This window comes from Epinephelus fuscoguttatus, linkage group LG10 (assembly GCF_011397635.1).
Source record: "Epinephelus fuscoguttatus linkage group LG10, E.fuscoguttatus.final_Chr_v1".
Taxonomy (NCBI): Eukaryota; Metazoa; Chordata; class Actinopteri; order Perciformes; family Serranidae; genus Epinephelus; species Epinephelus fuscoguttatus.
In genome coordinates this window covers 1115496-1143017 of record NC_064761.1, presented here as the reverse complement: position 1 = coordinate 1143017, position 27522 = coordinate 1115496, and the positions used below count along the sequence as shown (strand labels likewise).

At 42.0% G+C, this 27522-nt stretch overlaps 1 protein-coding gene across 1 annotated transcript in view; it reads right to left on the bottom strand.

The window, feature by feature from the left end:
- szt2 (SZT2 subunit of KICSTOR complex) overlaps nucleotides 1-27522 on the bottom strand; it is a 461751-nt gene that overhangs the window by 88017 nt on the left and 346212 nt on the right. The window contains exons 59-60 of the mRNA XM_049588526.1: nucleotides 27346-27467; nucleotides 23017-23202 (exon numbers count right to left, since the gene is read on the bottom strand). Of these exons, the coding sequence (XP_049444483.1) occupies nucleotides 23017-23202; nucleotides 27346-27467 (308 nt within the window). The remainder of the gene's footprint in view (nucleotides 1-23016; nucleotides 23203-27345; nucleotides 27468-27522) is intronic.

Below are 27522 nucleotides of genomic sequence, written 5' to 3'. Positions count from 1 at the left end.
AGGTGACGTTTGCCGCCGGTGTGTTTTGGCCTTCACTGAGTGAGTGAATATTGGAATGACATTCACCAAATGAATAATGCTGCTCTGTATGCTGGGAGTGTATAAACTGTATGCTAACATGGTAGCTAGGTCAACTTTGTAAAACGATAATATGTCAGTGTTTTACAGCTTGTTGTCAATTAATGCAATTTTAAAGAACTAAACTCTTTTTCTTTTACCCAATATTTCTGTTTTTAACAGCATTTAAGGAACAACATTTTTAAAAAGCCCATGATCCCAGACAGGTGATCACAAAAGTGTAGACAAGTGTAGTCTCATGACTAGCATTAGGGCATGGGAGATGGGAGACATGTGACGTTCGCGGAAGTCGGAGAATTGTGCTGGTACAGTTGTTGTGTGTCTGCGGTTGAAGGGGTCCTCGTCTCTTGTCACTGCATGGTTATCAGCTGCCCCTGTTCTGCTGCCTCCCCTTTACAACCTAGCCCATCTGTAATTCACCAGTTGCAAGTGAATTAAAATCTATCTGGGTGCCGGCTGCGCGAGGGGATTAGCCATCGTCTTGACCGGCCGGCTGTGTGCTGCACCAGGGAGCTAGCCGCTCTGACCGGGTAGGTGAGCGGGGGCGGGTGGTGTCCTGCCAGTGTGCAAGATTAACTGGTGGTTGAATTAACTGGTGATAGAGACAGATGTGGTGTGGGCGTGGCCTTTGAGAACCCGTTGTCAGCTAACCAGGAAATAAACATTGCCATTGCTTCGCGTCTGTATTTCATTTATCTAAAGCTGTCATTTGCAACATTATGATAGAAACATCACTCACATTCATGAATCGCTGTTTCCACTGATATCCTCCAAAGACCGTCTCTCATTTTTGCATTGTCAAGCCAGCCGCCCCGACATTTCAAGTGCGCCCATATTGTAGACTTTATGGCAAATACACCGATAAGGCTGAGAAAGTCAGCGCTAGTAATACTTCAGCGTGTATAAACGTCCGGTTTTCAAAATAAAATGTGAAAGTCAATTAGAAGAGATGTTTCAAAATGATCCAATGCTGGTTTTGAGTCATTGTGTCACATGACCTGGTAGATATTGAGAGACAATATTATTTTTGTCATTAAATACTTAATATAAAATATGTGGAGCATTGCACTCTAATTAAATTGACTGTGTCTTAAGCTGTGAGTGTTTAGGTCACATGACTTGGAAGCTATTGTAATAAAATGGTAATTTTTAATGAAATAAATTAATATTAAATATAAGGAGCAATAAACACTAATTACATTGGCTGTGTCTTCACCTGCCAGTGTACTAACATGATCCTGCATTGATTTTGAGGCATTAGGTCACATGACCTGGAAGCTATTGATCTAAAATGCTAATTTTTCATTAAAAAATTAATATTAAATATGAGGAGTATTAAAACTCTAATTAAATTGACTGTGTCTTAACCTGACAGTGTATTAAAATGATGACACACTGATTTTGAGCCATTAGGTCACATGACCTGGAAGCTATTGAGCTAAAATGCTATTTTTTAATAAAATAAATTAAATATGAGGAGTATTAAACTTGAATTAAATTGACCGTGTCTTAACCTCCTAGCGTACTAACATGATCCTACACTGATTATCAGCCATTAGGTCAAATGCTCCTCATATTGAATATTAATTTATTTTATTAAAAAATAGCATTTTAGCTCAATAGCTTCCAGATCATGTGACCTAATGACTAAAAATCAGTGTAGGATCATGTTAGTATACTGGCAGGTGAAGACACAGCCAATGTAATTTGAGTTTAATACTCCTCATATTTAATATTAATTTATTTTATTAAAAAAATAGCATTTTAGCTCAATAGCTTCCAGGTCATGTGACCTAATGTCTAAAACTCAGTTTAGGATCATGTTAGAACACTGGCAGCTTCAGATACAGCCAAGTAATTTGAGTTCAATGCTCCTGATATTTAATATTAATTTATTTTATTAAAAATAGCTTTTTAGCTCAATAGCTTCCAGGTCATGTGACCTAATGGCTCAAAATCAGTGTAGGATTATATTACTCCACTGGTAGGTTAAGACACAGCCAATTTAATTTGAGTTTAATTCTTCTCATATTTTATATTAATTTATTTTATTAAAAAACAGCATTTTAGCTCAACAGTGTCCAGGTCATGTGACTTAATGGCACAAAGTCAGTGTAGAATCATGTTAGTACACTAGCAGGTTAAGACACAGTCAATTTAATTCAAATTTAATACTCCTCATATTTAATATTAATTTATTTTATTAAAAAATAGTATTTTAGCTCAATAGCTTCCAGGCCATGTGACCTAATGGCTCAAAAACAGTGTAGGGTCATGTGACCTAATGGCTCAAAAACAGTGTAGGATTATATTACTCCACTGATAGGTTAAGACACAGCCAATTTAATTTTAGTTTAATGCTCCTCATATTTTATATTAATTTATTTTATTAAAAATTAGCATTTTATCGCAATAGCTTCCGGGTCATGTGACTTAATGGCTCAATGTCAGTGTAGGATCATGTTAGTACACTAGCAGGTTAAGACACAGTCAATTTAATTTGAGTTTTATACTCCTCCTATTTAATACTAATTTATTTTATTAAAAAATTGCATTTTAGCTCAATAGCGTCCAGGTCATGTGACCTAATGGCTCAAAATCAGTGTAGATTTATATTACTCCGCTGTCAGGTTAAGACACAGCCACTTCAATTTGAGTTTAATGCTCCTGATATTTTTTTTTTTATAATTTTTTTATAATAATTTTTTTAGCTCAATAGCGTCCAGGTCATGTGACCTAATGGCTCAAAATCAGTGTAGATTTATATTACTCCGCTGTCAGGTTAAGACACAGCCACTTCAATTTGAGTTTAATGCTCCTGATATTTTTTTTTTTATAATTTTTTTATAATAATTTTTTTAGCTCAATAGCTTCCAGGTCATGTGACCCAATGGCTCAAAGTCAGTGTAGAATCATGTTAATACACTAGCAGGTTAAAACACAGTCAATTTAATTCAAGTTTAATACTCCTCATATTTAAAATTAATTTATTAAAAATTAGCATTTTAGCTCAATAGCTTCCAGGTCATGTGACCTGCTGTGGTTTTTATCGTTTTATCCAGTCATTTTAAAACATCCATTACTCTCACCCTTTACCCGACACTAAACCTTTTGTAACTATGACGGCTGGTCCGGAGAGCGACAACCCGAAAGTTATGAAATGCGATCTGTGCGACGTGTTTGTCATCATCTCCAAAGAGGATTTTACTGACAGTGCTTTTATCTGCTCCAAATGTCACTGTTTTAACAATCTGGAAATCCATTGGTTAAAAAAAAACAAAAAAAACAAAAACCCAACCATGTCTAGAAAGCATCAGTGGCTGCAGCTGACAGGGACAGTTAGCAAAGCTAACATCAGGACGTCATCTGTTAAAAGCCTCCCGTTGTCGGATACGATATGAAACTACTCCAGTTATCTCAATCACGTTGTAACTCAGACATCCACTGGAATTTTCATCCATGGAGCTTGCTGTGTCTGTAGGTACACATTTCCTGGGGACACCTGCACGTCTTGGCCACGCCCCCTCCATTGTGATTGGCTAAAGCGTAGCATCGTTCAAACTCAAAGCCCCCCCCCCCCAGTCATCTTTCACACAGGTCTGCTGACAGATTCTACAATGTAAATTGCAGAATCTGTCTTGAGAGATTGCTGTTTTAACCAGTTACAAGACTTGCTCACTGAATTAAAAGCTCAAATCAAGTGCTGACTGAGCGAAATGCTATTTTAAAGGAGCAATCCAAAATGCAGCACAGTTTTCGTTGTTTCAGTTGTTTTAGTTGTTTTAGTTGGCTCCCCTGGACTCGGACCGATCCACTCTGGGCTTTTAGCTGCTACTCTGCCACTTCAGGACCCTCCTACCATCTCCACCAGGCATGTTTCTCAGGACCTCCCTGCCCCCAGCACCACCACCATGCATACCATTCCTCTGGACCCCCTTGCCCCCACAGCCTCTCTCCCCTGTTCATCTACCCTCCCCTGTCCCACTAACTCCACCCCAGAGCTCCCCTGGAAGCAGGTACCTCGGCGTCAGGGAAGATCACAAGGTCGGGTCTCTTCACACCCCACCCCCCTCCAGCTGTCAAACCGCTTTGATGCACTGGCCTCGGACCACACACGTCCCACCCCAGCACACACCCCCTCTTTCCCAACTCATCCATCCCAGCCCTCATCTGCCTGCCCCCGCTGCTCCCAGGCAGCCTGGTTCCTACAGACCCCTATCCCAACCCCCTCTCCACCCTCACTCGCCCTCTCAGCGCAGGCTGTCATCTCAGGCCCCATCCCCACTCACAACAGAGGAATTGAGAATTGGTCCAGACTTATTCACCTTCACACCTGGCTGAAAGACTACTGTGCCGCCTCTGGGATCCTCTTCATCAACAACTTCGACCTATTCTGAGCGAGGCCCATCTTTCTGAAGCGCGACGGCTCCACCCAAACAGGAGGGGATCCCAGATGTTGTCTGAGAACATGGACTCTGCTCTAAGAGACTGACACGGTGGCACGCCCTCTGCGAGTACTTTACAGACCACTTCAGAAGTAAAATCAATGAAATCAGATCCAGTCTTTTATCTCAACAGAATGTAATTTTTAACACACCTGAACAGTTGCTTTTATCCGAGGAAACACTGGAGAGTTTTGCCCTGGTTGATGCAAGGACACTTGGTCGAGTTTTCTCTCAGGTAAACCCAACAACCTGCCTTTTAGATCTGATTCCCACATCACTTTTAAAAACTTTGTATGGATTCTTTGAGGAACAGATTTTAAATATAGTAAATTACTCTTCTGAAGAAGAGTAATTTAGATCCCAACATTTTTTTTTCAACTCTCTTTATTGATTTTTCTCATTTTGAACATACTACACAACAGACAGTAATACAAACATCATACACATTTACACGTACACGTTTACACATAAAGCTAATTATAGATAAGTTATTATTATAATTATTAAATTATTATTTTATCTCAAAATAAAATATAATAAAAATAAGCATAAACAGGTCACAGAGGAATATGATAAAGGAGATCAGTACAAAATAATATTTATATATGTATATACATATAAACACATACACATATAGTGAAAAAAAAGAGGGAGAAAAGAAGAAAACCCTGAACAAAGCAAGCAAGAAAATAATAATAATAAAAATAAATAAATAAATAAATAAATAAAAATCTTTCCTTTTACTGATGGTTAAGAGCACTTCCAAAACTTGCCATCAGGCTAAGTGTTGCGGTTAAAATAATCAATAAATGGCTGCCAGATTCTATAGAACTTTCTGTCTTGCTTTTTCAGTAAAAATCTTATTTTCTCCAACTCTGAATGTCTCATAACATCTGTCGTAAGATTTGAATAAGTTGGGGCTGTTTTTTGTTTCCAGTTAAGTAGAAGCAATCTTCTTGCAAGTAGACTGACAAACGAAACCATACTATGTTCCATGTTGCTTTTTGTAATATTTGAGTCAATAATTCCTAGAACTGCCATCAATGGATCTAAGTTAATAGGTCTGTGTAAAATATTTGATACAGTCTGAAAGATATTTTCCCAGTAATGTGATAGCTTCGGGCATCTCCAGAACATATGACCCAGTGTTGCTGGTCCAAGTCCACATCTGTCACATGAAGGATCTACTGAGGTAAATATTTTATGAAGCTTTTGTTTTGACCAATGTACGCGGTGTATTATTTTAAATTGCAGGAGGCCATGTCTTGCACATATTGAAGAGCTGTGAGTTTGTGCTAGGGATGTCTGCCATTGTTCTTCTGTAATCTCCCTGCCTAGGTCGTCCTGCCAGGCTGATCTCAGATGATCCATAGTAGCTGTACAAGTCAGGTTTGACAGATTTTTATATATCTTGGATATTCTTCCCTTTTTAGAGGGATCCTGCATAAGTATCAATTCCATTGAGGATTGGCTGGGAGCGTTTGGATATGATGGATTATTTTGTATAATAAAACTCCGTATCTGTAAATACTTATAAAACTGTGACCTTGGAATACTGTATTTTCTCTGTATCTGTTCAAATGTTGGAAATACTTGATCTATGAATATATCCAAGAAGCTATGAATTCCTTTATCGAACCAATCCTTAAACATTGTATTGGTAAATGAAGGTGCGAAGGCGTGGTTTTCGATAAGAGGGCTTTGAAGTGAACAAGACTGCCAACCATAAAATTTTCGAATCTGGGACCAAATCTTGAGTGAATGGGAGACGACTGGACTAGTTATTGATTCAGGGTCTGCAGTGGGCAAAGCTGAGAGCAACATGGCAGGAAGGGAAGAGGGTGACAGCAGGCATTTTCTATATCTAACCATAATGGAGGCTTTTTTTGTAGCCAATAGGTCATCAATTTTGATGCCCAATAATAAAGTTTAGAATTTGGCAACCCCATACCTACTACTGATTTTGGCCTCTGTAAGAAGATTGTCCTTAATCTAGGTTTTTTCTTATACCAAATGAATTCTGAGATTATTTTATCTATGCTATGAAAAAAACTTTTTTTGATATAAATGGGAATACACTGATATAAAAAAAGAAATCTGGGGAGGATGGTCATTTTGATTATGTTGATTCGGCCTGCTAGTGTTATGAGGATATGGGACCATCTCTGCAGATCTTCTGTTGTTTTGTCTAGTAATTTCTGAAAATTCTCTTTGTAGAGATCTGTGAAGGTTTTGGTAATATTAATACCTAAATACTTAAACTGGGTTGAGATCTTAAAGGGCAAATTATCAAGGAGTTGATGGTCATTTATAGTCTTTATTGGAAATAATATACTTTTGCTGATATTTATTTTATATCCCGATAGTTGTCCAAATTTATTCAAAATTGAAATTATTGCAGGGACTGACTTAGAGGTGTAAATCATCTGCGAAGAGTGAGACCCTGTGCTCCTTGCCTCCTCTATAAATCCCACTATATTCAGTTGAAGCACGCAAAGAGAGCGCAAGAGGTTCTATTGCCAGTGCAAAAAGGAGCGGAGATAGTGGACATCCCTGTCTAGGGGATCATATTAACTTAAAGTACTCAGATCTAATCTTATTTGTCTGCACTGAAGCCATTGGAGATGCATAAAGGAGCTTGATCCATGAAATATATTTTGAGCCAAAACCAAACCTTGACAGGGCCTAGAAAAGAGATAATCCCACTCGACCCTGTCAAAGGCCTTCTCTGCGTCCAGTGATATCAATATCTCAGAGAGGGAGTTGGAGTTGGATGTATATATATAATATTAAATAGTATACGAATGTTATGGGTTAATTGTCTATTTTTGATAAAAACCTGTTTGATCCTCGTGAATTATTGTTGAGAGTACATTTTCTAGTCTAACTGCCAATATTTTAGCTAAAATTTTGGTGTCTATATTCAGTAGACTTACTGGTCTGTAAGATGCTGCTTCCAGGGGGTCTTTACCTTTTTTGTGTATTAAAGAGATTGTTGCCTGATAAAATGTCGTTGGAAGAAAATATCTTTCTGATGATTCATTAAAGACTTTCAAGAGAAGAGGTGCAACCTCCGCAACAAAATTCTTATAAAATTCAGGTGTATACCCATCTGGACCTGGTGCCTTCGAGCTATGTAAGCTACGTACTGCTAAAGTAATCTCCTCCAGAGTTATAGGCTCCTCTAACAAACACCTATCCTCCTGACAGATGGAGGGAATCTTTAAGTTATCAAAAAAATCCTGCACAGTTCCAGAATTAACTGTTGCTTCTGTTGTATATAGTTTAGAATAAAATTGTTTGAATTCTTGATTTATTTCTGATTGTTTTTTTGTTGTATTTCTAGAACCTGTGCGAATTTCAGTTATATGTCTAGATGCCTCAGATACTCTTATCTGATGAGCCAGTTGCCTTCCTATTTTCTCTCCATGTTCATAGTATTTATGCCTGGAACGATTTATTAATTAAGTTGTCTCGGATGTGGAAAGGAGATTAAACTCAGTTTGCAGACTTGTCCTCTTAGCAAGCGGTTCAGGAGTAGGAGACACTGCATACTGTTTATCCAGTTCAACAATTTGACCTGTTATATTTGTTCTTCTCTCATTTTGTGTTTTGACCAACTGAGCGGAGTAGGAAATAATCTGTCCTCGAACGTATGCTTTTAGGGCCTCCCATAATGTACTTTTAGAGACATCTGGAGTCTCATTAATTCGCATATAAAAAGCTATTTGAGATCTGATAAATTCTACATGGGTTTCACTGGTTAGTAAACCTTTATCCATATGCCACGTTTTGGCTGAGTGTCTACAGGGAAAATTTTGTTGCAGTCTTAGTGGGGCATGATCTGATAAAACGATGGCTTCATAATCTTTCTATTTTACTGCTGTAAGTAGTTTGGAGTCTATGAAGAAGTAATCAATCTTGGAGAAGGACTTGTGTGGCTGAGAGAAAAATGAATATTTTCATTGATTTTGGTTCATATATCTTCATGCATCTATTACATTAACTGACTTTAAAAAAATTTGTAACAGTTTAGCTGATTTAGACAATGAATGTTGTTTGTTCGATGATCTATCGAGCACTGGATCCATCACAAAGTTAAAATCTCCAGCAAGAATCAGGTTGTGGGTGTGAAGATTGGGTAAGGAAGCTAGTACTGAACTGATAAACCTCTCATCATCAAAGTTTGCATAAACATTTGCTAGAATTATTGGAGAGTTATAAATTTCCCCAGTTACTATTACATATCTGCCATTTGAATCAGAGATTATATCCAATGTAGTAAAGGGAATATTTTTATTGATTATAATAGCAGTCCCACATGATTTGGAATTAAAGCTAGAATGAAACACATTCCCCATCCAATTCTTCTGTAATTGTTTATGTGTGTGATTTTTGAGATGTGTTTCTTCTAAGAAGGCTACACTAGCCCCCAATCTCTGCAGATGTGCACGTACATTACCACGTTTCACAGCTCCATTCAACCCTTTGCAGTTCCAGGTAATAAGCTTCACCACACTTTCCTCATCATTCATGAAGAATCTCTTTGGGTTCCTATCAGTGGTCTAATCTGGAAAAGAGCATGATGGCAACATAGATGGTCCTGTATCCATACAGAGGAAGGAGAAAAACAAAAAAACAAACGCACAAAAAAGCAAAAGACATGTACGTGTAGAAACTTCTAACAATCTCTCATCATCTAACCTTTCGAACATTACATCTACCCAGCCCACCCCCCACCCCTTCCCCAAACAAGTGGTGGGGGAAAAAAGAGCTTATCAAAATCCAAAGGCATCTTGCCATTAAACACACCTCAAAAGAGGGGGAGAAAAGTAAGAAGAAAAAAAAATAGGCTTGGTCTCTAAGCTCCTTTTAAATATGTTTCTGTTTTGAACCTCCAAACTCTAGTTTTTTGTTGTACTTAACACAAAAGAGGAGCAAATAACAATAGCAACAAAAATGGATCTGAAAGTGAAATGACTCATATTCATCTCTCAAAGATCATGACTGTGTACTTTGTATCAATGGTTATCTACCTCGCTGGATTATACTATAGGTTTAAGAATGCACACTGCCAAAACCTAAGCAGAGAGCAGACACACAGGGATGTACAGTGTTGGTGAGAGAGAGAAAAGAAAAAAAAAATTCAGATACAAAACCCGTTACTTCGAGTATTTCAATTTAAGTCCTGAGTCATCCACAATGGTTATTGATATAATCCTGTCCACATTAATGGTGAGCCTGGTTGGGTAGAACAAGCTGTACGTGATGTTGGCCTCTCAGAGTTTTCTCTTCACTGGATTGAAAGTGGCGCATTGTCTGCTGACCTCTGGGCTCATGTCTGGGAAGATGCACACCTGGTCTCCTCTGTATGTTAGTCGCCCTTTAGTTTTGCCCAGATCCAGTATCTTCTGCCTGTCCGTATAATAATGGAGGTGGACGATAATGGCCCGGGGTCTCTCTCCGTTGGTCGGCCATTGGGCAAGTGTGTGGCGTGCCCGGTCTATAACCACCGGGGAGCTGAAGTTGTCGGCTCCAAGCGCAGTGGGGAAGAAATCCGTGAGGTATTTGATAATGTTGCCTTCTTCGGCTCCCTCTCTAATACCGACCAGCTGTAGATTTTGTCTCTTGCTTCTGTTTTCTAGATCCTGACATTTGTCTTGCATTTTCTTACATTCCTTGGTGATTAATTGTTGTGAATTCTCCGGCGCAGTTACTCTGTCCATCGTTTCGCCGAGTGCAGTTCCCATCTCTTCATATTTGTTAGCTATCTCAGCCTGTGCCGAGCGGAGTCGTGCTAGATCGTCCCGTATGGCCTGTATGTCGGCTTTTGTCTCTTCACGGAGAGAAACAATGTCTGTCTTAATTTCTTTAAACAATGTCGTGATCTCAGCTTTAATCTGGACCAGCACTGCTTCTCTGGATGTCTGTAGCTCCTCTTGAAGCATCCGCAGGGAAAGCATGGTCTCGGGCATGGTATCAGGTGTTTTCTCCTGTGTATTCATCACTGCGCTGTCGGCCATTTTTGGGCTGCCTCGTGTGAAAGGAGTTATGGTTTTCTGTAATTGTGTTCCTTGTTGTTTCCCTCTGCATGAGCTCTTCCTCATATCAGGTGTTTTGTTGCTAAGTGGTTGAAAATTTAGGATATGCTCAGTGTTAATTTGTCGGAGCTCTTCTCCTCTGCTACCTACTCCATCAAGCAGAAACTGGAAGTCGATCTCAACAATTTTAATAATTACCGACCTGTATCCAACTTACTGTTTTTAAGTAAGATTTTAGGAAACAATATTTTAGAGAAATATCAATCTGGTTTTAGGATGAATCACAGTACCGAGACAGCCCTTTAAAAGATTTTAAATGACATCAGGTTTAATGCTGATTCGCAAAAACTCACAGTCTTGGTACTACTGGATCTAAGTGCTGCTTTTGATACATTAGATCACCACATTTTATTAAACAGACTCAGAATCCTGGTGGGCCTCTCTGGTACTGTTTTTAACTGGTTCAGCTCTTATCTCGCAGATCGATGTTTCTTTGTAAGTATGGATACATGTTCCTCCAGAACGCATGAAATTAGGTGTGAGGTGCCCCAAGGGTCAATTTTAGGTCCAAATCTTTTTAATCTATATATGCTTCCTCTTGGGGACGTCATCAGGAGGCACGGCATCAGCTTCCACAGTTACGCAGATGATACAGAGCTGTACATTGCCGTGTCTCCTGATGACACAAAGCCAATTGATAACCTTTTTAACTGTATTTTAGATATCAAGTCATGGATGGCAGTGAATTTCCTACAGCTCAACCAGGACAAAACAGAGGTCTTAGTTATTGGTCCTGAAGGCAAGAGAGAAAAACTTTTACCAAAACTACAAGATTTTAAACCTTCACAATGTGTGAAGAACCTGGGCGTCATTTTTGACTCTGAGCTTAATTTTATTTCCACACATCAAAAATGTAACAAAGACAGGTTTTTATCATCTTAAGAATATAGCCAGAGTCCGCCCATTTCTCTCTTAGGCTAACCTGGAGGTGCTGATGCATGCTTTTATCTCTTGCCGTTTAGACTATTGTAATGCCCTGCTCTCTGGTCTTCCCAAAAAGCCAATCTCCAATCTACAATTACTTCAAAACTAAGCCACACGTGTGCTGATGAAGACCAGAGGGCGGGCGCACATTACGCCGATTTTAAAATCGCTGCATTGGCTCACCATGTGTTTCAGGATCGATTTTAAGGTTCATTCATTAGTTTTTAAATGTCTTAACCGTCTTGAGCCATCTTATTTATGTGACCTGCTTTTATCATATCAACCCGCAGATCCTGAGGTCCTCTGGCACTGGCCTTTTAATCATCACAAAAAGTCAGAACAAAATCCCACGGGGAGGCTGCATTCAGCCATTATGGCCCACACTTGTAGAATAGCCTGCCAGAGAGCAGCAGGACTGCAGAGACTGTTGATGTTTTTAAAAGGAGGCTCAAGATTCACTTTTTTAATTTGGCTTTTAACTGATTTCTTCTACTCCTATTATATTTATTAATTCAAATTTGTAGTTTAGGTCGATTTGTTTGAATGAAAATCGAGTTTCTCTTTAAAATCCGCCACCACAGCTCCCCGCTGGGCTCCCGTAGTTCAGAGTGGGCTCACCCCTCACCCCTGCGCGCTTAATACACAAACTACATGGCAGCGAGCGGGGAAAAACTCGTTCTCAAGAAAGGGAACGAGTTCTTCAGTGCTTCTGTGTGCTCACCTGTGTCTGTGAGTGTGTGTGTGTGTGTGCGCATCAGGACCGAACATAAACAATGGGACTTCATCTGCATTGAAGAATGGCACTTGAATGAAGAATGACTTCTGTTGTGGTCCAGTATAATGGTAGGGGAAACACTGCCGTATAATAAGAAAGGGGTCCGGTGGAAAGCGATCACAGATGCAGTCGCAATGTATATTGTATATGGTGCCCATATATAGGCTACAGTGGAAAAGCTGGGGTTTATTCACATGCTGAAAGTTTTGGACCCCAGGTACAGTATGTGCTACCAGGCCACAAATATATATATATTTTTTTGTGATCCAATTTTTATTTTTGTTTCGACCACTGACAAGACAAGACACATAGAACCAGTGTATAAAACAATAACAGTACGCTCCAAAACTAAAATAAAGATAACAAATAAACCAAAAAACAGAAGGAAGCAAAAATGACAACAACAACCACAGACCAAAGTACAGGAAACAACGTAACCCCCCGCCCCACCCCCCCATCCCATACCCTAAAAACCCTATTACCTAGACCCACAGTATTCCATGTATGCTATTCGATCACAGACTTTTACATTTAGTGACAGACAGATTAAAACAAATAACTTTTTATCTTCTCTCTCATTACATCAATAAAGCTCACATTCTTCTGTTTGGCACCGTGAATTTTAGCTACAGAACTCTCCAAATACAAAATGTCCATGAGTGATAGATACCACTGTGGTACGTTGAGTGACTGGGGTTGCTTCCATCGAAGGGCCACTAATGTCTTTGCAGCAGTTATGCCCGCTAAGAGAATGCGGCGTTAAGAAACAGGAAGGACAAAACCTGAATCATCATTGAACAAAAACAGAGTAGGTACACAAGGTATATTTTTTCCAATAATTATAGAGAGTGCAGATGCAACAGAGTGCCAAAAGGGGCTAACCTTAGTACAATCCCACATCATATGGACATATATGCCTGGTGTACCCTGAGTACAAAAACTGCAACTGGGGGAATGACTAGCTGAAAATTTTGCTAATTTTAGGGCGGTGAAGTGGGTTCTCATGACGAAATTGTAGTGAATCATTTGATGATCGGGGTTCCTGGAGGAGAGTTGTATATTGGACCAAACTCTAGACCAGTTAATGCTCGATAGACCTAAATCCTTTTTCCAAATTTTGTAAATTGGCAGTTGCTGTGCGGTGGACTGAGTGAGTAACGAATAAAGTTTTGATACGAGCATATACTGGGCGTTGGAGGTATAAAGCCTATGAATAGGAAGAGTATGCAGATTGGTACCCCAGGGAACACCAAAGGCATTGAGAGAAGATCTCAGCTGTAAATAAAAGAACAATGTGGTACCTGGAAGATTATACAAATCTTTAAGATCTTGGAAAGCTCTGAGTCTATTATGTTGTATAATGTCTGCTAGAACATGGATTCCTTTTCCAGACCAGCTGGGGAGAGATATAGGTTTGCCATCCAATGTAATAGAGTAGTTATTAAACAAAGGAACATTGGTATTTACAAACAGTCATAATTTTCCCGATGGAGCACCAAACCGAAATTAAATTAGAAATAATGGAACCGAACTTTACTAGGCAATTTTTGTTTGGGATGTTTGAATAAACAACATCCTCTAAGCGGTGAAGGAAAAATATTCAAGCCAAGGTATCGAAAATTTTGGACTATGGTGATACTTGTTGTAAGGTCAACAGATTTAGCTACATTATTCAGTGGAAGTAACACTGATTTAGACCAATTTATCTTGTAGCCTGAAATATCCCCAGACTTAGTGAAGGTATTTAGTAAATCAAGAAGCTGTGTGGAAATGTCATTAACATAAATAAGAACATCATCAGCATACAACGAAAGATGGTGATTAGTATTATAAATAGTGATAGGGTCATGAGTTAGACGTATCACCTGGGCCAATGGTTCCAGCTGAAGGGCAAACAATAAAGGGCTAAGCGGGCACCCTTGTCTTGTGCCCCTGGAAATGGATATGCTATCTGAGTATGTGCTGCCTATCAAGACTCTGGCGATGGGATTGGAATATAAAACTTTAATCATGGAGGTATATTGCACACCAAACCCCATGTGATGTAAAGCCTGCCAGAGATAATGCCATTCAAGGCGGTCGAAAGCCTTCTCGGCGTCAAAAGATAAAACAGCACATGGTGTTAAGATGCTGGCACTACCCTCGATAACATGTTAAAGGCGACAGACATTATCAGAAGCAAGGCGAGATTTTATGAAACCAGTTTGATCATAATGCACCAGATGGGTCATCAATGGGTCAAGTCTCTTGGCCAGAACCTTGGCAAAAAGCTTAATTTCTGTATTTAGCAGTGATAATGGACAGTAATTAGAAACAGCAGTGGGATCCTTGTCTTTTTTTGGAATTAATGAGATGATCGCTGTATTTGTATCTCTAGAAAAGGAGCCACTTTTAATTGAGAAGTGTATCATGTCCAATAGCAGTGGACATAATTGTGCCCAAAAAGTGAGAAAGACCTCAGGGGGGATACCATCAAGCCCAGGTGATTTTCCCGTCTTCATAGTTAGTAATGCCTCTTTAAGCTCTGTAAGTGTAATTGGAGAATCAAGCAATTCTGCAGAAGGTTGAGGGATCTGTGAAAGATTGGCTTTAGTCAGAAAGGCTGTAAGTTCCACCTTGTTCAAAGAGGGATCAGAACTATATAATTTGGAAAAAAAGTTAGCAAAGGTAGAAGATACATCAGCTGGGTTAACCAGTGAATTGCCTATATCATCTATGATGCAAGAAATGCTGGACAAGTTTTCATTCTTACGTAGTTTTTGAGCCAAGAGACGACTAGGATGAGAGCCATTAAAACAGAATTTGCAGCGTGTTCTATGTATCATAAATTCGGTTCTGTGTCGAAGAAGGGAATTTAGCTCCATCCTTGTTACCTCTCTTTCTTGTGTTAGTTGTGAAGAAGGAGTATCATGCATCCTACTTTCAACTGACAATAGTTTCTTCTCCAATTTGTTAATTTCCTGTAAACGATTTTTATTTAGATTGGAGGCAAAACTAATTGAGAAAGATCTAATAAACCCTTTGACTGACTCCCACAGAACTCTTGGGTCACTTACTGAGCCTTTGTTAAAACCAATTAATTCTAACAATTCTGTAGTCATATGAGTGATAAATTGTTCATTTTGTAAAAGTGAACTGTTGAAACGCCATCTAACAGCCCTGGGGATCTCTAAGGGAATGTTTATCTGAGATAGGACGGCATTATGATCAGAAAAGGTAATTGGGATGTGCAGCGAGTTATGAACTTTCCCAGCGAGGACCTTAGAGATAAATATATAATCAATCCTTGAAAAGGATTTGTGGCGTGCAGAGTAAAAAGAATAGTCTCTAAAGGAAGGGTTGACCAAGCGCCAAGAGTCAAGAACTGATACATCACTGGCCCATCTATGTAATGAAGAAGAAGTTAGTCGTTGTTCTCTCAGTTCACTCAAACCCATTCTGTCCATTTGATGTTCCCATACTCCATTGATATCACCGCTCACAATCAGAGAAAACCCAGAGAGATCCAACAGTGTAAGTGTGAGGGAGTCAAAAAAGTTCTGTTCATGGGAATTAGGAGCATACACTGAAATAAAAGCTATTTTACAATTACTCAACATTGTCTTAACATAAGCTACTCTACCCTCCTCATCATTCCCAGAATCCAAAATAGTCAGAGGTAACTTACATCTACCTACAATTAGAACACCTCTTGACTTTTTGCGGAATGAAGGAGATGCCAAGACCTGGTAGTTGCTTGCTAAAACGGAAAACATCATCCTTAAACAGGTGAGATTCTTGAATAAAGGCAATATCAATTTTCTTTCTATGGAGCAAATCCAAACAACTTATTCTCTTACAGGAAAGATTAAGACCCCGAGCATTCAGCGTTAATATATTTAATCCATCTGTCACACAAAAAATAAGACAATACATCATGAGCCTTAGTAGAAAAAAGATGTAAATAAGCCAGGAAAGTATAAGGGTCTAGTGTAACCACCCCCCGCCCCTCCCACCCCACACATACACAACACATATAAACACATAGCCATCCTCTCCCCCGCCCAAACGAAAAAAAAATCTTTCAATAACCAACTAAAACGTGAGAGAAAAAATGTCCAAATGTTCCCCACCTTAACCCCCCCGCAAATCCAAAAAAGCAGGATAAGATAAAGCATCTTATCCACACCTATCCGCCCCCACCCCCCACCCCCCCCCCCCCCCCCACCCAAAAGATCAGCAATCATTGAAGAAGAAAGTCCCTCAGCTGCCCCACCTCCTGTTTGCAACACCTTATGGTATACATTACTAGAGAAAAAAAAAATAAATAAATAAAAAGACATCCAGATACACATGAAAAATGAGTAAACAGCGGTCCTATAGGACTGTATCCTTTCACTTAGCCAAATATCGCCCTTTTCAGGGAGAGAAATGAGCAGATAGGAGGGAACTACATATCCCATAGTCCTTGTTGCGTTCCGTATTGGTCACGTGACGGACAGGATACCAAAACAAAAACAACGTGGACTGCTCGTCCTTACAGTGTGGCGTTACAGTGCTCCTCAGTACAAATAATTATCTGTTGTCACGCCACACACAGTTAACGCAAACGAAAATGAACGTCCTCTAAGTTGAAATGTCAAGCGAAAGGAGAAGAATAAGGAAGAACAAAAAAATATATATATAGGAATATATATATAGGCTACGCTATGAGCACAGTTAGTAGGCTATCAGATGATCGCTAAACAAACGTTAGCCAACTACCATCAGTCTTACCCCCCATTTGGCTAAGTTGTTGAGAAAGTTCTCCGCTTTGGAGGGATCATCAAAGATGTTTTGCTCGTGTCCCTTTGAAAGCTTGATTGTTGCTGGATATAACAGGAAAGCTTGGAAACCTGCCTGGCGAGCTTTCTCCGTGACCGGATAGCAGGCTCTGCGTCTCCCTCTGGTGAAGGCACTGAAGTCTGGTGTGCAGCGGATCTACTTACCGGCCACCTCAACCGGTGAGTCCCTCATAGCCTTCAGGATGCGATTTCTGCAAGGCCAATGCGATGGGCTCACATGATCTCAGGTGGAGAATCAGCTAGGGAGGGAGACCACAGGCAAAACTGTTTAATGAGGAACTGAAGTGCATTCGTTCCTTCATGTCCTTCAGGTAATCCGTGTAAGCATATATTATTGCGGCGACTCCGGTCTTCCAGATCTGCCAACTTAAAGTCAGTAGCCGACACTGAATTGGAAAGAGAGGCCGTGGTACGCTCAAGTTTTTTGGTGCGTTTCAGCAAAGCAGAGTGGTCAGCCCGTAATGCCAGGGTTTCTTCTCTCAGCGACGAGAGCTCTGTTTGTAGAGAATCAAATCTCTGTTCCATCCGTGCAAAGTGCTCGTTGTTGCTCGTCTCAGCTTGGGAAAAGTGTTTTTCCAAGGCATCCTCTATCATTGAAGCCAGTGACTCCGGCGTGTCCATGTCTGGTGTGGCTTCCGCAGAAGTTTGTGCTTTAACAGGGTTTTTGGTTGTACGAGGCATTGGCTGTGTTCAATCCTCTGTTAGAGAAACTCACTGTAAAGCAGTCACCAGCATTAATTTAGAGATCAGGTGAGTTAGAAAGTAAATTTATCAAAGAAAACTGCGGGAGGTTTGTGGGCAAGAATCACTATGTGGCCATCTTGCCTCTTGCCAATCACAAATATTTTTTTTGTAAGTAGGAGGGGAAAAAATTGATTTAAATCGTGTATCGGATTTGTTGTGAAAAAATTGGAGATTTTTTTTTTAGGGCATATCGCCCAGCCCTACATTGTCTTTTAGTCTTTTAGTTTTTAGCTCCAGTGTTTCCTCACGGGGGGCCAGGAGGACTAGGGGGGCTCTGCACCAGGTGTGGAGTCCACCCCAGTCTATCTGGGTTCGGGTGGTCTCTGTGGTGGCGCTCCTTGTGACTGTCGGCTGTGGCGCCTCTCGGTGTGGATGGCTCCCCATAGATGGTTTTTCCTCACCTGGTGCCTCAGTGCCCTGCCATGTTACTATACTGACAGTTAGTGAGTGATCTGTGTGTGTGTGTGTGTGTGTGTGTGTGTGTTATACGTGGGGATGGGAGGGGTGGGTTTTTCAGTGTTTTTTATCTTGTAAAGATATAAATATAGTTTGATTTGGTTTGATTTGACAAAGACGAAGTAATAGAAAATAAGTGAGACAGATTCATGATGACATACATACAACCGCTGTAGTGTTGCTTAAAACTGCATGGGAGTTGTAGTTTTGTGAACGGTAATTTGTTAAAATTAGTTGACTTTGATGAAATCACAAAGGTCACAAATTCTACTAGAAAGTTCTGAAGAGGATCACTTATCTATACTGCAGTGATGGAACAGAACTCTCAGTGAGGGACTGTACTGACTTACTGAAGCCATCTTGATACATGAAAGAAATGATGGTGACTGTAGTTCACTGATGTGTTTTTGGCGGTCAGTGTAATGTAATGTATCACAGCAGGAGACAGAAATACAAAGACACATCATTGTTAAAAGAAAACATCACCCCCCTCAGTAGCAGCTCACCACTAAGGTTAGAAATGTTGTATCATTGTACAAGTAGAAGCAACAGAAGTGCAGGTCGATGATTCTATCTCAGAATCAGAATCAGAATCAGAAATACTTTATTGATCCCCGAGGGGAAATTGTTTATGTTACAGGTGCTCCTTGCAAGAGAGGAAAGATACGTGAAAATATAAGAAATTTAAACAATAGTATTAACAAATATAGAGTTAAATAAACAGGAATTATTAACAAACATAAACTTAAATAAATATATATATATACATATATATATTGTAAACTGAACAAGATTATTTACACAAACAAAATATATACAGTCAGGGTGAATGGGGTTATTGCACAAGTTAGATTAAAGTATTGCAGTGGGTGAAATAGTCACAGGGCCACTCAGAGGGAGGAGTTGTACAGTTTGATGGCCACAGGCAGGAATGATTTCCTGTGGCGCTCAGTGGTACATCTTGGTGGTATGAGTCTCCCACTGAAAGTACTCCTGTGCCTGACCAGCACATGGTGGAGTGGGTGTGAGACATTGTCCAAGATAGTTCGTAGCTTAGACAGCATCCTCCTCTCTGACACCACCATCAGAGAGTCACATTCCATTCCCACGACGTCACTGGCCTTGCGGATCAGTTTGTTGAGTCTGTTGGCGTCCGCCACCCTCAGCCTGCTGCCCCAGCACACAACAGCATAGAGGATAGCACTGGCCACCACAGACTCATAGAAAATCCTGAGCATAGTCCGGCAGATGTTGAAGGACCTCAGTCGCCTCAGAAAATAGAGACGGCTCTGGCCCTTCCTGTAGAGAGCGTTAGTGTTCTTAACCCAGTCCAGTTTATTGTCAATGTGTACCATCAGGTACTTATAGCTCTCCACAATGTCCACACTGACCCCCTGGATGGAAACAGGGGTCACCGGTGTCTTGGTCCTCCTCAGATCCACCGCCAGTTCCTTTGTCTTTGCCACGTTGAGCTGCAGATGGTTCTGCTCACACCATGTGACAAAGTTATCCACAACAGCCCTGTACTCATCCTCATCACCCTTGGTGATACATCCAACTATAGCAGAGTCATCAGAAAACTTCTGAAGATGGCAGGTCTCAGTGCGATAGCTGAAGTCTGTGGTGTAGAGGGTGAAGAGGAAGGGAGAGAGGACAGTCCCCTGCGGGGCCCCAGTATTGCTGACCACTCTGTCTGACACGCAGCGTTGCAAGCGCACATACTGTGGTCTGCCAGTCAAGTAGTCTACAATCCAGGACACCAGGGGGGCATCCACCTGCATTGCTGTCAGCTTGTCACCCAGTAGAGCTGGACGTCTGGTGTTGAACGCACTAGAGAAGTCAAAAAACATGACCCTCACAGTACTTGCCGGCTTATCCAGATGGGTGTAGACACGGTTGAGCAGGTAGATGATGGCATCCTCAACTCCAAGTCGGGGCTGATAGGCGAACTGGAGGGGGTCTAAAAGTGGCTTGACCATGGGCCGGAGCTGCTCCAAGACGAGTCTCTCCAGGGTCTTCATGATGTGGGAGGTCAATGCCACGGGTCTGTAGTCCTTGGAGCCACTGGGACGCGACGTCTTGGGCACAGGAACGAGGCAGGATGTCTTCCACAGCAAGGGGAACCTCTGGAGACTCAGGCTCATGTTGAAGACATGCTGAAGTACTCCACATAGCTGGGGGGCACAGGCTTTGAGCACCCTGGGGCTGACACCATCTGGGCCTGCAGCCTTATTTGAGTGGAGCACATTGTGGAGGTGACGACACGTGGGGGAGGGGTGTAGTCCTCATGATGGAGAGAGCAGTCAGTCTGACCACGGGGGGATGAGGTGTGAGGAGGAGGAGGTCAAGCAGGAGGGTGTTGAGGTGTGAGAGGGAGGAGTGGGGGAGGAGGGCAGAGTGGGACATGGTTGACCAAGACAGACAGCAGAAGAGTCGGGGGGGGGGGATTCAGTTCATTGGCCCTGTCCACGCTGCCTTCAACTCCTCTGTGGTTGTTGGTCCTGAAGCCAGTGATGGTCCTCATTCCACTCCAGACCTCTCTCATGTTGTTCTGCTGGAGTTTCCTCTCCAGCTTCCTCCTGTACCTCTCCTTAGCCTCCCTGATCTTCATCTTCAGCTCCCCCTGTATTGTTCTCACCTCCTCCCTGTTACCAGCTCTGAAGGCCCTCTTCTTTGCATTTAGGATGGCTTTGATGTCCTTTGTTACCCACGGTTTGTTATTTGGGTAACAATGGACAGTCCTGGCTGGGACAGTGGAGTCCACACAGAAGCTGATGTAATCCGTGATGCATTCTGTGAGCCCGTCGATGTCCTCCCCATGTGGCTCACAGAGTGCCTGCCAGTCTGTCACACCAAAACAGCCCTGCAGTGTCTCATAAGCCTCCTCCGACCATCTCCTCACTGTCCTCATGGTCGCAGGCTGGCTCTTGACTAGTGGTACATAGCAGGGGTTGAGGTGCACCAGGTTGTGGTCTGACCTACCCAGAGGGGGGAGGGGAGAGCAGCTGTATGCATCCTTGGCGTTTGCATACAGCAAGTCCAGTGTCCTCTCCTCTCTGGTAGGGCAGCTCACATACTGTGTGAATGCGGGCAATGTTGTTGCCATGGTGACATGGTTGAAGTCACCCGAGATAGCTATGAAGGCACTCGGGTGTTTAGTCTGCAGGCGGGCTATGGCGGAGTGAATGACGTCACATGCCGACGTCGGGTTGGCAGAGGGGGAGATGTAAACAGTCACAGTAATGGCATGTGAAAACTCCCTGGGCAAATAATACGGCCTGAGTCCAACAGCAAACAGTTCAATGTCCGGGCAACAGATTCGTTCTTTAATAGAAATATGGTCAGGACTGCACCAGCGGTTATTTACGAGAACAGCAAGCCCCCCTCCTTTGCGCTTACCGCTCTCGGTGCAGTCCCTGGTCGGTTGGAACAGTCTGAAAGCCGCTGATGGAGACGTTGTTGTCGGGAATGTCCTGGTGAAGCCATGTCTCAGTGAAGCACATCAGACTACATTCCCGGTACTCCTTCTGACTTTTGGCGACCGCTGTCAGCTCGTCCATCTTATTTGCCAGTGACCTCACATTGCCCATGATGAGAGAGGGGAGACACGGCTTACATCTTCTCTTCTCTGTAAGCCTCCGTTGTCTCAACCCTGCTTTTTTCCACCGCTGTTTACTTCCTCCCCTGCATCCTCTGTGTGTTTTCCTCCACAGTTCAGCTGGTATCTCCAATGTTCCGGCCGCCAAGCCGGCCGGCCTCAGCGCGATCAGCTGATCTCTGGAGTAAACAATGCGGCCATGAAGTTGCGCAATGGTGCTGGGTCCGAATGAAATAAGTAATTCCAGGGTGAGGAAAACGAGTACAACTCTCTCAGCCAGCATGTTTTGAGAGGGCGCAGTTTCAAAATTACAATCACAAAAAGCAAGCACAAATACCAAACTTAATAAAGCAAAAAAGCAAGAAAACTGAGAAAAACGAGCAGGAGCGACTGCAACAGGCTGCAAGCGCGGGCGCATACGCACTACTCCGACACTGAGTGTAGAAACATCATAACTACTATAAGAAGCACATGTTAAACAGGCTGCTGTACAGGTAGTGACATCATCACTTGTGTGGGAGTCACTGAGATTCCTCCCCAGGATACAACAGCTGTATGAAATTTGCCCTGGGACCTGCTACCTTCTGCAGTGGTGTGAATCCAGATGCTGTCCTGACAGGCTGATTCCACCTGAACTAGCAGCTCCCGACCCCCATTGTATTAAGCCATAGTGAAACAGAAGGCACTGCGGCGACTTTTTAGTGACACATTTGTGGTGTGTCAGCACATCTGGAAAAGCAGTCTAACATGCTGTCTGTGAGGTACGGTAGTGACTGCTGACGGAGAAAATCTTATTTCATCTTAAAAGTTCTGCTCAGGTCTGTCGCATTTTACTGACAGAACAGAAAGTAATTGGGCATCTACAACTGTCAAACTTTACTCCTAATCCTGATATATTCCATTACTACAAAAACTGTAGCAATTTCCACTATAGATTATTTCAAAGAAACAAGTAAGTGACTGCTGATGCAGCGTTATAAAATGAAGCTAATGTAACCATAGCTTGGCCAGTTTTCAGAATTTTTCATCCTGTTGTGCTGTTGACTTGTTGAAACTGTGTCAGTGTCTTTACCTGCTTGGAGTCCATTTCATGGACGGGTGTATCAGAGAAGCAGTAGTGATGGAAGAGGCCCATCTTCTGGTTGAGCAGGCAGTGGACAACATGAGCCCTCGCATTCTGCCACTTGACAAGGCGGACCAGCTCACGGTTCAGAGAGGCGCCCAGGTCCACAGACCAGTTATAGCTGTACAGAGTCACCTACAATATGACACATGACAAGTTAAACACAGCTATAAGATGCTTGCACTTACACAGGTTGTGGCATGTAAACACCAGAGCAGTCTAGGCATCACAAATTATGTTATGACTGCGCCTCTCTAGCTTTAAAAAGTAAGACAGGTGGTCAGAGGGTTGAAACGGTCCCCATTTAATAACTGCCTCACATGTTGATGTAACTTGTCCAAGCCCTTCAACATGGTGGTCCTCAGCTGTCTGTCTCAAAGATAGACTTGTCAAAACCTGGACAAATAACTATAGTTAAGATCAAAATGATTAGCCCCCAAGAAACCAAGTAACATCTTCCTAAAATTTTGCCCAATGCATCATTCATCACATAGTAAAACATTCATCAATGTTAAGGCCCCCATTTGATACATTTTGGAATGTATATTATGTATGTTATACCAAATTTAGTGAAAATTGTGGTCCAAATTGTGAGCCCCAATGTGATTTTTTGCTTTCAAAACACACCTGAGCAAGCAGTCAGCATTGAACCTTACTTAAGGGACTCCAGTGAACAGGGCTAGTGGCACTTAAACACTACATTGAGAGGGACTACTCTTAGATTCCCGGTTTGAAGTCATTTTATTATGCCAAAAAGTAAAGAAATCAGTCTTGGACTCAGACAGAAGATCATGGATGCTCATCTTCAAGGGGTACACTACACTGCTATTTCCAAGCGTTTCACAGTGTCTAGAACAGCTGTATGTTGCATCATTGCAGAGCACAGGGAGACAAATCCTGTTAGAGACAAACCTGGGCATGGTCGACAGTGCAAGATTTCACAAACTTTGGAGAGGAAAATAGTCAGAGTTCTCAATAATAATCCCTGGTTCTCTGCCAAGATGATTGTTGCTGAACTGGCCTCTTCTGGACTTGATGTTTCGAAGAAGACTGTTGTGAGGCCAGAGTAAGGTTTGCCCATGAACATTTGAAACATGGGAATGAGTTTTGGAAGTCTGTCCTTTGGTCTGTTGAGACTAAATTTTAGCTGTTTGGACACATGGATGTTGCTGTTGTCTGGCAAAGGAAGGGAGAGGCCTTCAACTCAAAAAACACAGTTGTCACAGTTAAACATGGTGGTCGGAGCACAATGCTGTGGAGCTGTTTTGCTGCTTCAGGCACAGAGAATCTTGCTCGTGTGCATGGGATCATGAAGACAGAAGATTATGTTGACATTTTGAAGGTTAATGTAAAGAAATCTGCTACCAGTCTTGCTTTAGGTCACCACTGGGTCTTCAAGCAAGACAATGATGTGAAGCATCAGGTGTTTGTATTTTGTATATATTTGATTTAAAGGCATCAATCTGGTGAAATCTGAGAGCCAAGTTATGATGGCAGAATATGCCAACCGTGTTTACAAAGTTTGAATGAACGAGACGGACGCAAAGTAAATGGAGTCTGCGCATTGATCCTTTTGCCCCTGTCTGCAGGGCCGCATGATGGAGTCAAACGGATCATGTGCATAATTAACCACAAAACAAGCAAATACTTCATCTTAATGACATATAGCACTCATTATGCTTCAGCTGAATCCTCTAAGCAAATGACCATGTTGAATTGAAATTAGTTTATCACGTTAAATGTCCGAAATTGTATGAAATTGCTCCAATGCGTTAAACCAATCTTTGTGCATAATCACACAGCCTGGTATGCCCTGGCAAACACAGTGGGACTGCTGTACAGACTGTTGGTCTTTCTTCCCCTAACCCTGGTTATTTTCTGAAAGCACACAGCAAAGAAATGTCTGTTTTTTCTCCCTCGGTCTGCTGTCAGCAGGAGCGGCGGCTGCAGCGGGGATTTCAGCACCACGGACAGCGCGCGTAAAAAGACTTGACAAGTGTCTCCTTTAAATGTGTTTGCTGCAAGCGAAATTATACATAATAAATGAAGACAGTGACATTTTCAATAAAAAACAATGAGTTGAACGTTCATTTCAAGCTTTTGTAGGACAACGAATTTCAGAATTGTGCGAGTGACGGAGAGTGGGCGGCAGTGTTTGATGCAGGAAACTCGATATGGACTTGAAAATCAATTTCGGAGTGGGGATGGTTCAGAACGGCGGGGTTTTCCGGAATGGACAGCTGTCCCCTGTTGAAACACTGTGCACGCACAGCCCTTCACCACCCGGATCCTAAAATAAACACCTGTTTTATTACACAATCATGCTTCCGTGTTGCGCCATTCATTAAGATCTGATATTTCTGTCATTCAAATAACAAGAATTGTGGTTTAATACTCTTAATTATAACAGCCAACTTATTGAAAAATGTCGGGTTTAAATCGGGCTCGGGCCCATAATTACAGTTAATTGGACGGGCCGGACGGTCCCAGACATAACATGCACAGGCTCGGGTCGGGTTGGGTTAGATTTTTTGGGCCCAATCTAAGCTCTATTAGCCGCTCTCATAGAAAGGGGGTCAGTTCCGGGGAACCCACATCCACTCGTTACCCCTGAGCCACCTCAAGAACTGCCTGCTCTCGCCCTGCAGCTACGCAGAGTCTCTCCTGGCTCCTATTTAGGGATGGTGACGGACAGAGTAAAATGTCGGCAGTGTGGCGATATTTTACTCCGTCACCGCACTCGCTCTTGCGACTAAAAATAGTTTTGTGCGGGCAAAATAAATCATTCAGCACGCTGTGTGAGTACAGATTTCAACCAGCAGCAGAAACTAAACAGCGAATCCCGCCGGTTGTGGGTTGAACAGGGGTCACAGACATGGACAGGAATACGTATTCCTGTCAAATACGGCGGCGCATTATAACGGCTTACCGGTGATGAAGAAGTCCGGCTCCAGGTGAATAACTTGTTGTCATGACTGCCCAAAAGTACCTGAACAGCTGAGCCATGGCGGCACACAGTATGCGGCGTATCAGAGGAGAAACGAGCCGTTCACATTTCTCTCTTTGTGTCCACAAACCTCACTGCACTTTAGGGACTGTTCTTTACTTATGAAGGGACTTGTCAGGGGAGGAGGGTGGCTGGTTGATTTTTATTTCATTTATTTATTTTATTTTGATCCCCCCCTATGTTAATCACTTATTGATGCTGTTTTTGAAGTATGAATAAGTCATTTAAGTAATTTATCCCATTGAAATATCATTGATGTACTATGGAAAAGTGATTTATTTTTTTATAAATGACAAAAGGCACACCTGCCTCATTTTCGCTGTGGTATCCTGATACTACTCAGAACTGTGATACTTTCACAGGTATCATACCGTGGGTCCCAGTTGAGGGATGTCTCTCTGCGGCACCCTGAATCAGAGCATTTAATTTTACACGGCTTCAAAAAGAGGAATTCAAAAGCCCTCTGGTAGTTGAATGCCTCTGGGACAGGCCCATTCATGGCAACCCACTGGATCTGTCACGTGCATGAGCTGGCCGAGACGCGGGTGCTGGAGCTAATCACGGCCATTCAAGTCAATGTAAGCTGCTCCACCAGAAGTGCCGCAGCGCGTCCTAGCCGCAGCCTAGAAGCGGCTTAGCGCTCCACTCCTCTAAAAATACGGGCCAGGTCTATTTTTGACGGACACCATGCTCCAGCCGGTGCGCTACAGAGTGTTGTTCATTTACCAGAGGCATTTTATATCTGGCCGATTTTTGGAGACTATGGCGGGGGAAAATAAACTAAGGCGGGCCGCCATAGTCTCGTCAATGTATGGGAAACACTGTATTGACTATTAATATTAATTGACTATTTTTTTTCTTTTTTTTCCAATTAAATTCAGCTCATTAGTAAAATATCTTCATCAAGCTTAGTGGATATTTTATCTTTTGGAAGCAATTAAACTATAAACATTTTTGGTTACGGTGGTTTTCATGGAAAAGTTTAGGGGTTTGTTTGATTTCATAAAGGGGGCTAATCATTTTGACCTTAACTGTACTTACATGCAGACGGACAACTGGATGTAGGTGAGACTTTTCATTTTTTATGAAGCAGCTGTTAAATGGACTAGAGGACCAGTGAGGGTAGATGTACTTCTGCATTTGATACAACTGTAATTCAGAGACTAATTCACTGCTAAAATGATCATGACCTTTTTAAGTTGTAAGAACTCTGTCTCGTTCTCTGGCCTGAGGGACATTCACAATACAGAGGCTTCAATATGCCAAATCACCTTTTTGTCCAGGATGCTGATGAAGAGGAATCTCTGGCGGGGAGCCAGGCCAGCCCCGGCCTGGCTAGGACTTATCCAATCACTCTGCTCTAGTGCATCGAAGCGCTGGAAGCCCTTATGAGCTGCGAAGAGGAGAGCAAAACTCAGTGAAATTGCAAAGCAATATGAGTAAAGGCA